The sequence below is a fragment of the Oryza brachyantha genome, chromosome 1 (assembly GCF_000231095.2).
Source record: "Oryza brachyantha chromosome 1, ObraRS2, whole genome shotgun sequence".
Lineage (NCBI taxonomy): Eukaryota > Viridiplantae > Streptophyta > Magnoliopsida > Poales > Poaceae > Oryza > Oryza brachyantha.
In genome coordinates, this window is record NC_023163.2 from 31,817,436 (window position 1) to 31,830,875 (window position 13,440).

General features: G+C 35.4%; 1 protein-coding gene across 1 annotated transcript; it reads right to left on the minus strand.

Moving 5' to 3' along the window:
- Nucleotides 1-3,608: 3,608 nt before the first annotated feature.
- Nucleotides 3,609-4,932, minus strand: LOC102723014 (nuclear transcription factor Y subunit B-1-like). The gene is made up of 2 exons (XM_006646593.3): nucleotides 4,257-4,932; nucleotides 3,609-4,123 (listed from the first exon to the last, which is right to left on the minus strand). The coding sequence occupies exon 1, from the start codon at nucleotides 4,804-4,806 to the stop codon at nucleotides 4,318-4,320; it is 489 nt and encodes a 162-aa protein (XP_006646656.1). The 5' UTR covers nucleotides 4,807-4,932; the 3' UTR covers nucleotides 3,609-4,123; nucleotides 4,257-4,317.
- Between the last annotated feature and the right edge of the window lie 8,508 nt (nucleotides 4,933-13,440).

Sequence of the window (13,440 nt, forward strand, 5' to 3'; positions counted from 1 at the left end):
TACCAAAAAATATTAATTATATTTTAGAAAAAGGGTACTAATTAGTATTGGTTGGAATAACTTTGACAGTTGGACTACTTGGGCTCGTAGTCCAATTTCACCAGCTCCACTGAGTTCACCATGGACCATTATATACTGGTCCTTCTAGCTAGTTGCTAAATACTCTACAATTTATTGTGAACTGACTATTTTATGAGAGAGGCAAAACGCTATAAACTGCACCAGTTAAAAGAAAAATATTGCTAGGTAGGCTGCGTTCGGCAGTTAGATAGTTAGCCGGTGCGAAAAATGTAATAATATATTAGTATATAATTAAATAATTATTAGGTATAAAAATTTTAAAAAAGATTAATATGATTTTTAAAACAATTTTTCTATAATTTTTTTTAAAAACATACCGTTTAATAGTTTGGAAAGCGTGCATCCGAAAAAAGATATAATTTAACTAATGCGGCCGTAGTAGTTGACATCGACACCCCTGGCTACCTGATCACCAAAAGCAAATCACTTTCTTATTCACACGTATCAGTGGCAGATCCAGCTCATGGGCAAGTGAGGCAACCGCTCCGTCGCTACAGCCTCCACTACAAATCATTGTTAATATTCAAAAAAAATGTTTGATCACTAAAAATTGTACTAACACACACTACACATACACCATCAAGCATGTAGCGGCCAAATATGTGAGATGGATGAATATAGATCATAGACGTTTTTTTATAACATGTTCTACGGCTAAGGTTAGATGTTGACGTAGAGAAAAATTTTTATACGTTTTTCAGTTTCGGATGAATCCCCTCTATGTATCTGAATCTTGCATCGCTCTAACATATCCTTGAGCTTTCATTTTGATCCCTTCTACCTATTCCATCAATTGACCATTATTTTATTTTTCCAAAATAACTATATTTTCCTGTCACATTTATGTGCTAGCTTATGGACAAAAAACACAAGTGTCAACATGAAAAAGTTCACTTGTAAATAATACAAAGTGGAAGTATTATTTGACCACAAATTTTAAAACTAAAGTTTAAATTTTTAAAAAAGGTTCAAACAAGTTCAATGAAATTCATATAACGTATTCACCAAAATTTAAACCCAAATCAAAAATATTTTTTTGTTGTGATGCTTTGGTAAAACTCTTATATGGATTTAATAAAAATAATTTTATTCAAAATTGAAGTTATGTTTTCCAAATTTGCATCTGATCGTCTCATTTTATTTTAAATGTTTTTTGCATTGATATTTATGTTTTTGAAGTAAGTAGCACATGAGTATGAGAGATAGACATTATAATTTTGATAGCAAATTACGGTTAACTAACAAAATATGTATAGCAGAGATCGAAATAAAGACTCAGTGATATCTAGATGTTGAGGCAGAGATAATATAAAGCAAAATTCAAGGGAATATAAATAATCGAGTGAGAACTTGGGTGTACATAGAGAATTTTCTCAATGAGATGCATGGAGGCTAATGGCAAACAGATTGTTTTAGTTGGAGTCTCCTTTTATAGCACAATAGCACATAATTAAATTAATGAAACACACATACATATTGCTTGCATTTATGCGTGAAAGAAATTAGGCTGCCACGGTGCATCAAGTTTTCCAATTAATAATCAGGGAGTTCAAAACTGCATATACATATATTTTCCATGATAGACTAATTATTCGAGATGATATGATGTACGTAGACAAGAAGCAACTTGACAAGAAACCAAAGTGAAATAATTTTCTAAGCTTATGTTTTGATTGCAACAACAAAAGTTAAGAACTGGTTTTGTTTTCTTAAATTAAAACTCATGAATATTGTTAAATAAAAAATTCAAACAAGAGAATGTATAATTCAAATTAAATTCACTGTATATAAATTTAGCTTAGAATTCTACGTACAGAGCAAGCTGTGCTCTCAATGGAGAGGTACTATTTGCTATTAATTTGCAGTCTTACTATGTGGATAATTATACTACCACAACATTAATAATCAAACTAGTTAAGAGTGTACCCTAATAAGACAATTGACATACAACCGATTAGGTGTTGTCCTCTCTTGGCTAACTTGAAAAGCACATCTACAGTACATTTTCTTGGATACTCGTATACATAGTACACTGGTGGGTATATATAGTGCACTGAACAAAAGTAATAGTATCTATGTATGGTCAATCCCTACTTGAAGGTCCCTTTGAATAATCTTAAATAGATGATCAGATGAAATACTACTAATAACTTATATAACTTATAGTATCATCAGGCACATAATAATTTCCATTTGTATGTGAATGAGTGTAGACTTGACGACAGCCATTCATGACAGTACAACCTGCTGGCCAAACAGGTAAATAACTGTTTGCGCAGAGGCAAAATTAACCTGCATATATATCTGATCAGAGACCTAACCATCCAGAGCTAAAAAGTAATGTTGATTTGCAAAGAACAGCAAAAGATCATCTGGCACCTGCCAATTAACTCATCGATTGATTAAAAACAAATTCAAGCTAAAGCTGCATTAATTAAACCTTCGGTTCGTCTCTCCTATCAACACAGATATACGACATGCATGCATATATATATATATATATATATATATATATATATATATATATATATATATATATATATATATATATATATATTACTCCACTAATAGATATAGCACATGAAGCATAAAAAGGCAATATGTATTTGTAATGAATGGTGTATATATACATGGGTGGTACCAGGCGTGGGGAAGCTTGGGTTGGAGCCCCACGCCTGGCCTAAAAATCGCATTGAAAAATTACTATTTTTAGTTAAAATTTATTTAAAATATTTATATTTCATTGTTAAGCCCTAGGCTTAATAAAAATTTCTGATTTCGCCCCTGTATATATACTGTATAGAAGTATATACATATAAGATGCACGTAGAGGGACACATATATTTACTGTGAACTGTTTGTCGTGCAGACATCATGCATATACATAGTGCACATAGTGCCTGTCTGCGTGATGCATCTACCTAAAATTATTGGGAGAGACACTCACTCTCTGCAACCACTTCATAGAACATGCCATTTATTATGTCAGGAATTAAAGATAAACCATCAATTTTTGTGTCCTATGAACATTTAAGACAGCATGCATAAACGACGAGCGAAAATGAAATATATTTATATCTGTGCCGTCGATCGATCGTACTATGTAAGAGCTAGACGACTGCTTCTCTAGAAAACAAATTAAAAATGGACAGGGAAAAAAAACTCGATCGATCAAATAGTGAGTAAACTGAATGGAAGGTGCCTAGTAATTAATCTTGTAATACGATGTGAGAGTGTAGCTTATAGCATATGAACTCGTAAAATAGTCGTTTTGGTACACAAACTTGTGTGGCGCCGTGTTTGGGGAAGATACCACAGAACATGCATGCATATTAGCAGGACACTATTTGTAATGAATTTATACAAATAAGAGCTAGCTTCTTTTTCATTTAAATTATAATTCAAACTCATTTCTTTGTCACAATCACAACAAGGGTAAATGTGAACTAAACGATGGTATAACATGTAATTAGCCTATCTAAGTGTATATGTACATATCAACCATACATAAATATGTAGTTCAATTAAAATCTGGTAACAATCACTATTCATAAGCAATGAAGAAGATCAAAATGCACACAAGAATGCACAAACACAGGGTGCAAAAGTTTTACATGTACAATAGTCATGAATTAGAAAGTAGTGCCTATAGCTAATTCCTCAAGAGTCAAAAGCTTATAAAAATCCTCAGCTAGCACAACCCATATATGCATGATGAACTAGCTAGAAGTATTGATCAATCAGTTAACCCAAATCCCATAGTAGTAATCTCCCTAGGCAGAAGCCTGAAATAAACTCTTTTTGATCAAATTCAAAAATACTCAACTTCAACTACTATGTCAATCGTCTTAACGTGCAGATCAGAATAATAATCACTACAAAAATAAACTGGACGTACAACAAGAAGAAGAACAATAATGATTCATCTCAAATCGACCATATGCGTACTCCGATTAATTACTCCATCATGTCGCCGGGCCATCTTCTTCGTCGATCCAACCTCTTCTTCCCAGCATGAATCGATCCCCCACCTAGCTAGCTTCTTCTCGCCATGAAACCACAGATTAATTAGCTAAGAGGCTAGCTAGCAAGATTAATTGCTACTTGAAGCTAGCTAGTTTCGTAGCTAATTAAGCACTAATTAAGCTTAGCTGTTCATATGATTAGCTACTGACCTGTGAAGATTAGGAGGAAAGGTTGGGTGTTGGGTGAGAAAGATGATGCGAAGACGAGTAGCTAGAACTGCCTGGAGTTGGTGGTGGTGTGATCCGTCCTGTCCATGGCGTTGAACATGAAATGACCGGTGGCGGCGGCGGCGGAGGAGGAGGGGGCGTGGTCGGGGCCGGCGGCGCGGGAGGAGGCGGCGGCGGCGGCGCGGTCGCCCTCGAGCTCGCGGTACTTGTTGAGGTACCTGCGCATGGGGTCGACGTAGTCGTCGAAGCCGAGGGCGCCGAAGGCCCAGCAGACGTCGTCGCCGTTGACCGTCTTGCGCTTCTCCTTGTGGCACTTGTCGGAGGCCTCGCCGGTGACGAAGCTGATGAACTCGGAGACGCACTCCTGCATCGTCTCCTTGGCCTCCTTGGAGATCTTGGCGTTGGGCGGCAGGATCTGCTTCATGATCCGCCCCACGTTCGCGATCGGCAGCAGCCTGTCCTGCTCCTTGATGATCTCCTGCTCCGCCGCCGCCCCCGCTTCCCCTCCATGCCCCTGCTGCTGTTCCGCCATGGCTGCCTCCTTAAGCTCTACCAATTCACCACCACCACCACCTCCTCCTCCTCCTCCCTCTCTCTCGGCTGGCTCGAGCTGCCGGGGAGCTGAGCCTGAGCGAGCTACTAGTAGTATATAGTAAGTATACGGGGTCCCGGCCGGGGGGGTGTCCGTCTCCGGCGGTGTCGTCTCTGGGGCAGCACGCGCGCGGCCGCCGTTGGTCGCTTTGCGTGTCGCCGCTCTCTTTTATATCCGATTGGCGTGTGCGTGCGTGCAGACACGAGACGACTGGATCCGCCCGGTCGACTCGACCTCCACTTGTTGGGAATAATGGACTTTTCTTCATCCGCTCCTCTCTCTCTCGATCGCCCATGGTCCATCAAGCCCCAGCAAGAGAGACACACCGAGATAGAGCTGTTCCTAAAAAGTGGTAAATAGAGCATTAAATATACACGAACATTAAAACTAATTATACAGTTATGATGAAAAAATCGTGAGATAAATCTTTTGAGCCTAATTAGTATGTGATTAGCCATAAGTGCTACAGTAACCTACATGTGCTAATGATGGATTAATTAGGCTCAACAGATTTGTCTCGTTGTTTTTTGGTGAAATCTGTAACTTATTTTGTTTCACGCTACGTTTAATCCTTCAAATGTGGAATTGAGATATGCACGTACCAGAGTAATAACTCCTCTTTTTTGGTCATTTTTAGGCATTGTTTTAACAAGCTCGAGACTACGAGAAGCAGCTAATGAGAAGTCAGATGGTCAGAGTCTAAAACACGGAACATTTTAGGGGTTGTTTAGATGGGGCTAAAGTTTTTAGCCCCACGTCACATCGGATGTTTGGACACTAATTTAAAATATTAAATATAGACTAATCAAAAAACTAATTTCATAAATGAGAGCTAATCCACGAGACAAATTTTTTGAGCCTGATTAATCCATAATTAGCAAATGTTTACTGTAGCATCACATAGGCTAATCATGAATTAATTAGGCTTATTAGATTCGTCTCGTAAATTAGTCCAAGATTATGCATGAGTTTTATTTATAGACTACGTTTACTATTTATAATAAGTGTCCAAATATCTGATGTGACTAGGAGCTAAAGTTTAGCCCCAAAAAAATACACCCCTCAGCTTCTATTTTATTTTGATTTGGAGAGAATATATAGTTGTCAGAAGCTCCCTGCATGCATTAACTAACACATGAATTTTGAGCGTGGGGGTGTGTTTGAAATCTCACCCGGCCGGCAGCTGCCAGCACGACGCACCTACGAGCTGGCCGGAGCAGCCAGCCAGCTGCTATAGCTTGACCGGCCGTACGTGCACCGATCGGTGCAATTAGAGCAGGTACAGCTTACCTATAAACATATTTTAAGATGATAAAAAATAAGATAAAAGCAGTGAGTTATATATTTATAGCCAGCTGTAGCACGGATTACAAAACATATAAGGATATGACATGTAGGTATTAATTGTATAGTATATAATTATTATATAAATTTGCTATTAAGTTGAGTATAGATAGCTATACTATTGAGCTTGCTCTTGGGCCGGCTAGCTAGCGATACCTAAGGTGGTGGTGACGATGATACAGTAGAACGTACACGTGTACCCCGCTATGTATTTATGGTCATGTACGTACGTCGTCCGGATTTGATCGAGTGACTACTCCGTTCTCGGAGCATGCATTCGATTACGTTAAAAATATTTGTCAGAATTTTATAAATTTAACTAAATCGAATACTAAACTATAAATATATATTTTTATCGAAATAGAGCAAGCAATTAGCCCAACTGTTATTGGGACGATTACAGATATTTTTCCTTCACTAATCACGCAGCTTGGAAGAACTAGCAGTTAATTAGAGATGCGATTTTATCTTTGTATATGATGCGATTACAAGACATACATAGGCTAATACCAGCGACAGATCGAGGTAGAGCGAAACAGAAGAGGTGCCACTTATTTTTTTTAAGTGTTTTGAACTAGATTTAAACGGCTACGTGTGTTTAAATTTGAATCAAAGAAATATATATAGGGTGAAAATTGATAAACTCTAGCTTAAAATTTTTTTCAACGGAGGTTCCTGGCTCCGCCCCTGGCTAATACGATATGCCATGTTCTATATATATAAATCAGAGACCAATCAAGTAAACTGTTCTGACATACTATATATGTAACAATATTGGGTATTGGCCAAAATGCATGATCATTCCATCAATATTTGCTATATAAGCTGGAATCTGTTACTGATGAGGGTTTCTGTAGCAATCTAGCTCCCTACAGCTGCATCTTCTACCACTACACTATGTATAAACCTCAGTTTCCTCGATATGAGCTAACATAATTAACACTAAAGACTGACTCGCATGTACTCCCTCTATGATTTAAGTTATGACGACTCGTAGACTTGATGTTTAATTATTCATTTTATTAAAAAAATTACTGTAAATATTCAAAACTATATATCGTGCTTAATTACTTCTTATTTTCTTATAAACATAAGTATAAAAAAATGTGTATATAATTTTTATAATAGCTATTTTATGGTATAAACGTTGAATCAGCTCTACAAAGTTAAATCTAAAAATAGTCAGATAAAAGAACACAACCTACGGACTAATAAGATTTATATTCGTAGTATCAGGATATGTCTTATCCAACATAGTTATATTTTAAAACGGACGTAACAGTGGAATATTTGACCAATTACATGGGGTTAATATATAATTAATTAGCAAGGTTGATGGGGCCGTACAGATTGGTAGCCCCAGCGGGTGGGGGCGCGTGCGGGGCGCACGTGACGCGGCCGGGATCCGATCGATCCCCCAGGCAGGCACACTGTTGCTCGATCGATCGCCGGAGAGAGGCAGCCCAGCACAGCAGGTATTGCTCTGTACATTGCTACTATACCCTCTCTCTCTCTGATAGTCTGATCTGATCTGATCAGAGATACAGCTAACCACATGCTTAATTTCTGCATCAACAGCAGCTTCCCTGTTTCCAATCCGGCCAGATCTCCATCACCCACACATTTTAACCGGTTTGCATGTTGCTATTAGTAGCTGCCTCTAGTACCTGCTGCCCATTGCTAGTTATAGAATACTCCCTCCATTTTTTTATATAACACCGTTAACTTACAGGTCCACGTTTGATATTTCGTCTTATTTAAAAAAATTATATAATTATTTTGTTATAATATGATTTATTACTATAGAAACTTTAAATATGTTTTATAATTTTATATATTTAGATATAAATTTTGAATAAGACGAATGATTAAACGTAGATTCAAAAGTCAATATTCTCGTATAAAAATACTGTACGGAGGGAGTACATGTATGCTTGCCCCCCAGCTAGCTAGGTGATTAAACAACTAATCTGTGTCAGTAACAGTTTACTTATCAATCAATCAATCAGTTAGTGGATCCATGTGTCATAAAATGCCCCTCCAGCAGGTGGATTGATTAGGATCAATCAGTCACGTGGCCATGTTTCTTTCAGTTTGGGATTATTATAATCTAGATTATCAGAAGTAAGCTAAAAAGCTTAGGATTATTATAATCCAGATTATTGTAAGTAAGCTGAAAGAAACAGACAACTTATTGAAGTAGCTTATTATAATCTGAAACCCAGCTTATTATAATCTGATAACCTCATTTAGGTGAGCTTTTTCTAGTTTATTGGGTGAAAAATTACCCACCATACCACCCCACTCCCTGTTTAGACTTGCAAACCCAATAATCTAAGCTCTAATAATTCAGGAAAGAAACAACTCACAGCTTATTCTACTATAGATTATAACAATCTAGCTTATAATAATCTGACTCAATAATCTAGATTATAATAAAACATGACCATAATACTGTGTTTGGCTTTTTCTTAAATTATTGCAATCAACATTTGAAGTAGATTTTGCAAAACCACGACTAAACTAGCGCACAACTGTATATTTAAGACGGTGCATTATAAAGCCATAGATTTTTACACCAAATTTATTGTGTAACTATATATTTAAGATGTGTGCAGAAAAACTATAAGTTTAGTACTAAAATACCACATAACTATATTTTTTTAACGTTTAAACCCTAGCTAGCACCGCTACTAATTCTATCGGATTGATAAGTATATATTGTAGTTTTGGGATAAAATTAATACTAATTTTCTCCAAACCACACATACTTACACTAAGCTATCTCAAAACAACTGATTAAGCGTTGTAACTCACAAAAATACAGATTTATTATAGGAAAAATTATCATTAAGCTACACATTTAATGTGCCGGCTAGATATCTAGTGACTAAGTTATTATAAAACAATATTCCATCCGTTCTATATTATAAGACTTTTTAATCTTGTCTAGATTTATTTGTGTGCTAACAAAGCTAGACATATATACTATATATTGATACATGGATGAATCTAGGTAAACCCAGAAAGTTTTATATTATAGAACGTATGGAGTATATTGTATAGTTTAAATCTCTATAGTACCTCTTTTTTGTCGGATGTATAAATTATTGTTGCATCTTCGTGATAAAATTAACGGTAAATCTATACTTCTATGGTGAGCTTAACAAAAATATATGTAACTCTATGACATCATGGGTTTAAATATGTAGATTTGTAATAGTTTTGTCCAATTAAACATCTATAGTTTTATAAAAATCCGTTCATAAACTTGGGATGATCATCATATCATAGCTAGTATTTGCGCGCCATGTCAATACATGTCCAGAACAACATGTTTTAATACTCCCTCCATGATTAAATATATAACGTTGGTTAGTTCAAAATTGAACTAACCAACGTCATATATAAAAAATGGGAGAAAAAATGGGAGGGAGTAACACGGAGGGAGGAAGTATCATCTGAATCCAGTTGGTATATTCTGTGAGCTCCGAGGGCCGAGGAACTGATCGAGCAAGCCAATCGATCGCCTCTCGATCTTAATTAACAAGGAAGCACGTAGCCATCAACTCTAGCAGCAGCCAAATTATATTATATTATTGCATTCTTCATTTCTTCCTAGTGGAAATAATATATATAAAAAAACTTGATAGCACGAACGCGTGCCTTTTAATAAAATAAACAAGTAATTAATTAGTATTAAGTGTGGACAAAACGTTTGTGTCCAAGCCTTAATTGCATTTGACCGATCGATGAGAGCCAGCTGTGTGCATTGGGGGCCGGTGAAAGCTAGCTAGATTGGGACATCTTAACCGTGTTTCCTGGAAGTGAACCACGAGCTAAGTGTAATTAAACAATGTATTGGTGCGATGTAGGCGTAACTTAATTTAATTGTTAGATGGATGTTTCTTCCTGTGAAATCTATCGATTCGGGTTTAATTAAATCCTAGATTTAATATATATGCTCATATTTACAACCAATTATTTTTATGGTAGACCGTATCTTAAAAGGGTGCTCGTGGTGACATTATGGGTCTGTTTGGGGGAGATTTAGATTCTGAGAAGCAGCTGCTTGGTAGCCGGTTTATGAGAATGTTGAAAAACTCCTAAACCCAGCTTCTCCAGCTTCTGGATTCTTAGTTTATTTTCCAGAATATGTAACTACAGATTCTCATAAGTTGTGAACTGTTTAGGGCAGTTTCAGACAGAAACAGTTTTTAGGAAAAGACAAAAAGCTGTAACGGAGAGAAGCTCCTCAAACAGACCCTATCAACCTCAACATATGATCTTTGATCTTCGGATGTGCTCGTAATGGCAGGGTATGCGTGTTTGTTCATATGAGGATGTGAGTGTGTGCGCTACAAACATCTTCATTAATTATTATCTTGTTTTTTTAAAAAAAAAAGTATTTTGTGCGTGTCATATAAGGCCATATATAAAATGTCAAATTGCCGCTTCGGCTGTATTAATTTGGATTATACTCAAGACCAGAAAGTACACATGTTGTGTGCTTGACTCTAGGTGCATGAAATGACTGCCCCACATATGTATTACATAAGCATGTGCCTACCTTGGCAATTAATTAATTATAAGTGTAGAGCTAAGTATGAAGTGTACATGCTAACATATATTGGACACATGCATGTACTCTTGCTAGTTTAACAAACTATTTAATTAATTGGCCTCTGTCAACGTGTTGGAAAGGCAGCTCCAACTCTGTCAAAAGAGCTAGCTAGCCTGGTTTACGTATTGTGGAAGCTTTTTTCTTCCTTTCTTGTGTCATCAGCAATGTCATCTACAGGTTAACTGTTGGTTGGGGTCAAGCACACAGGCACCATGCATGAAAATTAAGATCAGTTTGCAGCAAAGCCACATGATGATTGGAGTGAAAAATAGTGGTTTTGATATAATAATCTGGCCTGCAGTTAGCTAACTGCCATATAGTGCCATGGAGTAAGTACATATAAATATATTAGTACTTCCTATATAAAAGCATAATTTTCTTCCTTTTCAAGATACGGAAGATTAGCTAGAAGCTGCTAACTAATTAAAGAACTTTTGTTCAAACAATATTGCAGGAGTCTCACTAGCTTTTTGCTTCTGATCATATCTCCGTACCTCTAAAAGCAAAATAGGAGTTAGGAATTGAAGGGAAATAAACAATATATACCATATTCGTCCCTAAATGTTTGACGCCGTTGACTTTTTATATATGTTTGACCGTTCGTCTTATTCAATTTTTTTTATAAAATATGTAAAACTATATATGCATAAAAGTATATTTAATAATAAATAAAATGATATAAAAATAATTAATAATTGTGCAAACTTTTTGAATAAGATGAGTAGTCAAACGTGTATAAAAAAGTTAATGACGTCAGACATTTAGCGACGGAGGGATCAGAGTAGTAAGTAATGAGCTACCTTATTGGTACCATTTGCTTGATCAAATTTGCATATGTTGATGTCCTAACAAATACTAACAAACAAAATGAAACTGTTGCAATACTGTGTAATTTCAGACAAAATGGATCGGAGATCGAGGGTGGTGTCTACCAGAGTGCAGCATACATGAATCTCAAATATAGGTTGTCGTTTTAGGATACATGTATCCAGACCCTTAATTTTTTGAATTTAATGGTATGCAGCCAACTGCTTGCTTGGTATCTCAACTCCTAACAAATGCACACATATTAATATATATAATTTATTAATAAATTTATCATGAAAACACATGTTGACAAATTTTATAGATATTCATCATATATGATTAGGGAAAGAAATGTTTAAAACATGTACATTAGTGAGGGAAGATCTATTAATACAAACTAAGTGTACATATATTCACTACATCTTTTGTGTATATCGTCTAAATGGTCATTATAAATTTTGAATAATATTAATAATATAAATCACAATGTCACATGCATGTCATTTGCGAGCATATATATGCAATAATAAAATACACATCTTACATGGAAAAACATATAAACCATCTATCCCAAAATATAAGCATTTATATCATTTAAATTTTTCCTAAAATATAAGTATTTCTACCACTATTCATAATATTACTTGTTCCATCAAACACTTCTCATTTAATATTCTTTCTATTTTATCTCCACCTACCTGCACATCCTCATTCATTTCTTATTACGAAAGGATACTACTCACTCCGTTTCATAATTTAAGATGTTTGACTTTTTTGATTGCAATGCTTAATCATTTGTCTTATTCAAAAAATTATGGAAATATCATTTATTTTGCTGTGAATTACTTTATTATTAAAAAGAACTTTAAACATGACTTATTATTTTTTATATTTATACCAAATTTTTGAATAAGACGAATGGTCAAACGTTACCACCAAAAAAATCAGACATCTTACATTATAAAACGGAGGTATTATATAGTCTTCTCTTCTCAACCTTAATCTTTACTAAACAATAAAAGTTTATATTTTGGAATTTGAGATAGTATTTGCATATGAACATTGTTAGTATGTACTATTCATAGCAAAAAAAAATCTCTCCGTAAGTAGATCAAATTTGCATATGTTGATGTCCTAACAAACAAAATGAAACTGTTGCAATACTGTGTAATTTCAGACAAATTGGATCGGAGATCAAGGGTGGTGTCTGCAAGAGTGCTGCATGCTATTCGCCTAAGTAGACAGATCGAGCATGCTGGGGCCCCGTATGAAACCTACCAGAATTTTGGATCATTAGATTTTATGATTACTATTTAAAGATATAAACAGTGAATTAACTGCTACATAATTAAAATTTTGCTCTAGATCAAATAAAAAACTTTTATTTTTTTCTCTGACATAAAGTGTATTAGACACTTAGAAATACTGCCTGTGAAAAATCCAAAATGTAAATAAGAAAAGAGTGAGCTGAGGCCTGTTCAGTAGACACAGGTACATAACATCGATCATACTTTATCCACTCCAAACTAAACGAACTTTTGGAGCTAAGAGCAGATACAGTAACAGGCTATCTATAAATATATTTTAAAAAGATAAGAGAGAAAAGCAGTGTGCTATAGATTTATAATCAAGTGTAGCACGAACTATATAAGACACAATATGTGTATGACATGTGAAACATGATAATATATATATTTTATAAATTAACTATTAAAATTAACTATAGAGCCGGTAGTTAGCTATATATATATATATATATACCCACACTACTGAACTTGCTCTAAAACCCCATCTCAAAA

Bases quoted from the DNA above. Each gene is read 5' to 3' on its own strand.
- LOC102723014 (XM_006646593.3), bottom strand. From the start codon at position 4,806: ATGGCGGAACAGCAGCAGGGGCATGGAGGGGAAGCGGGGGCGGCGGCG.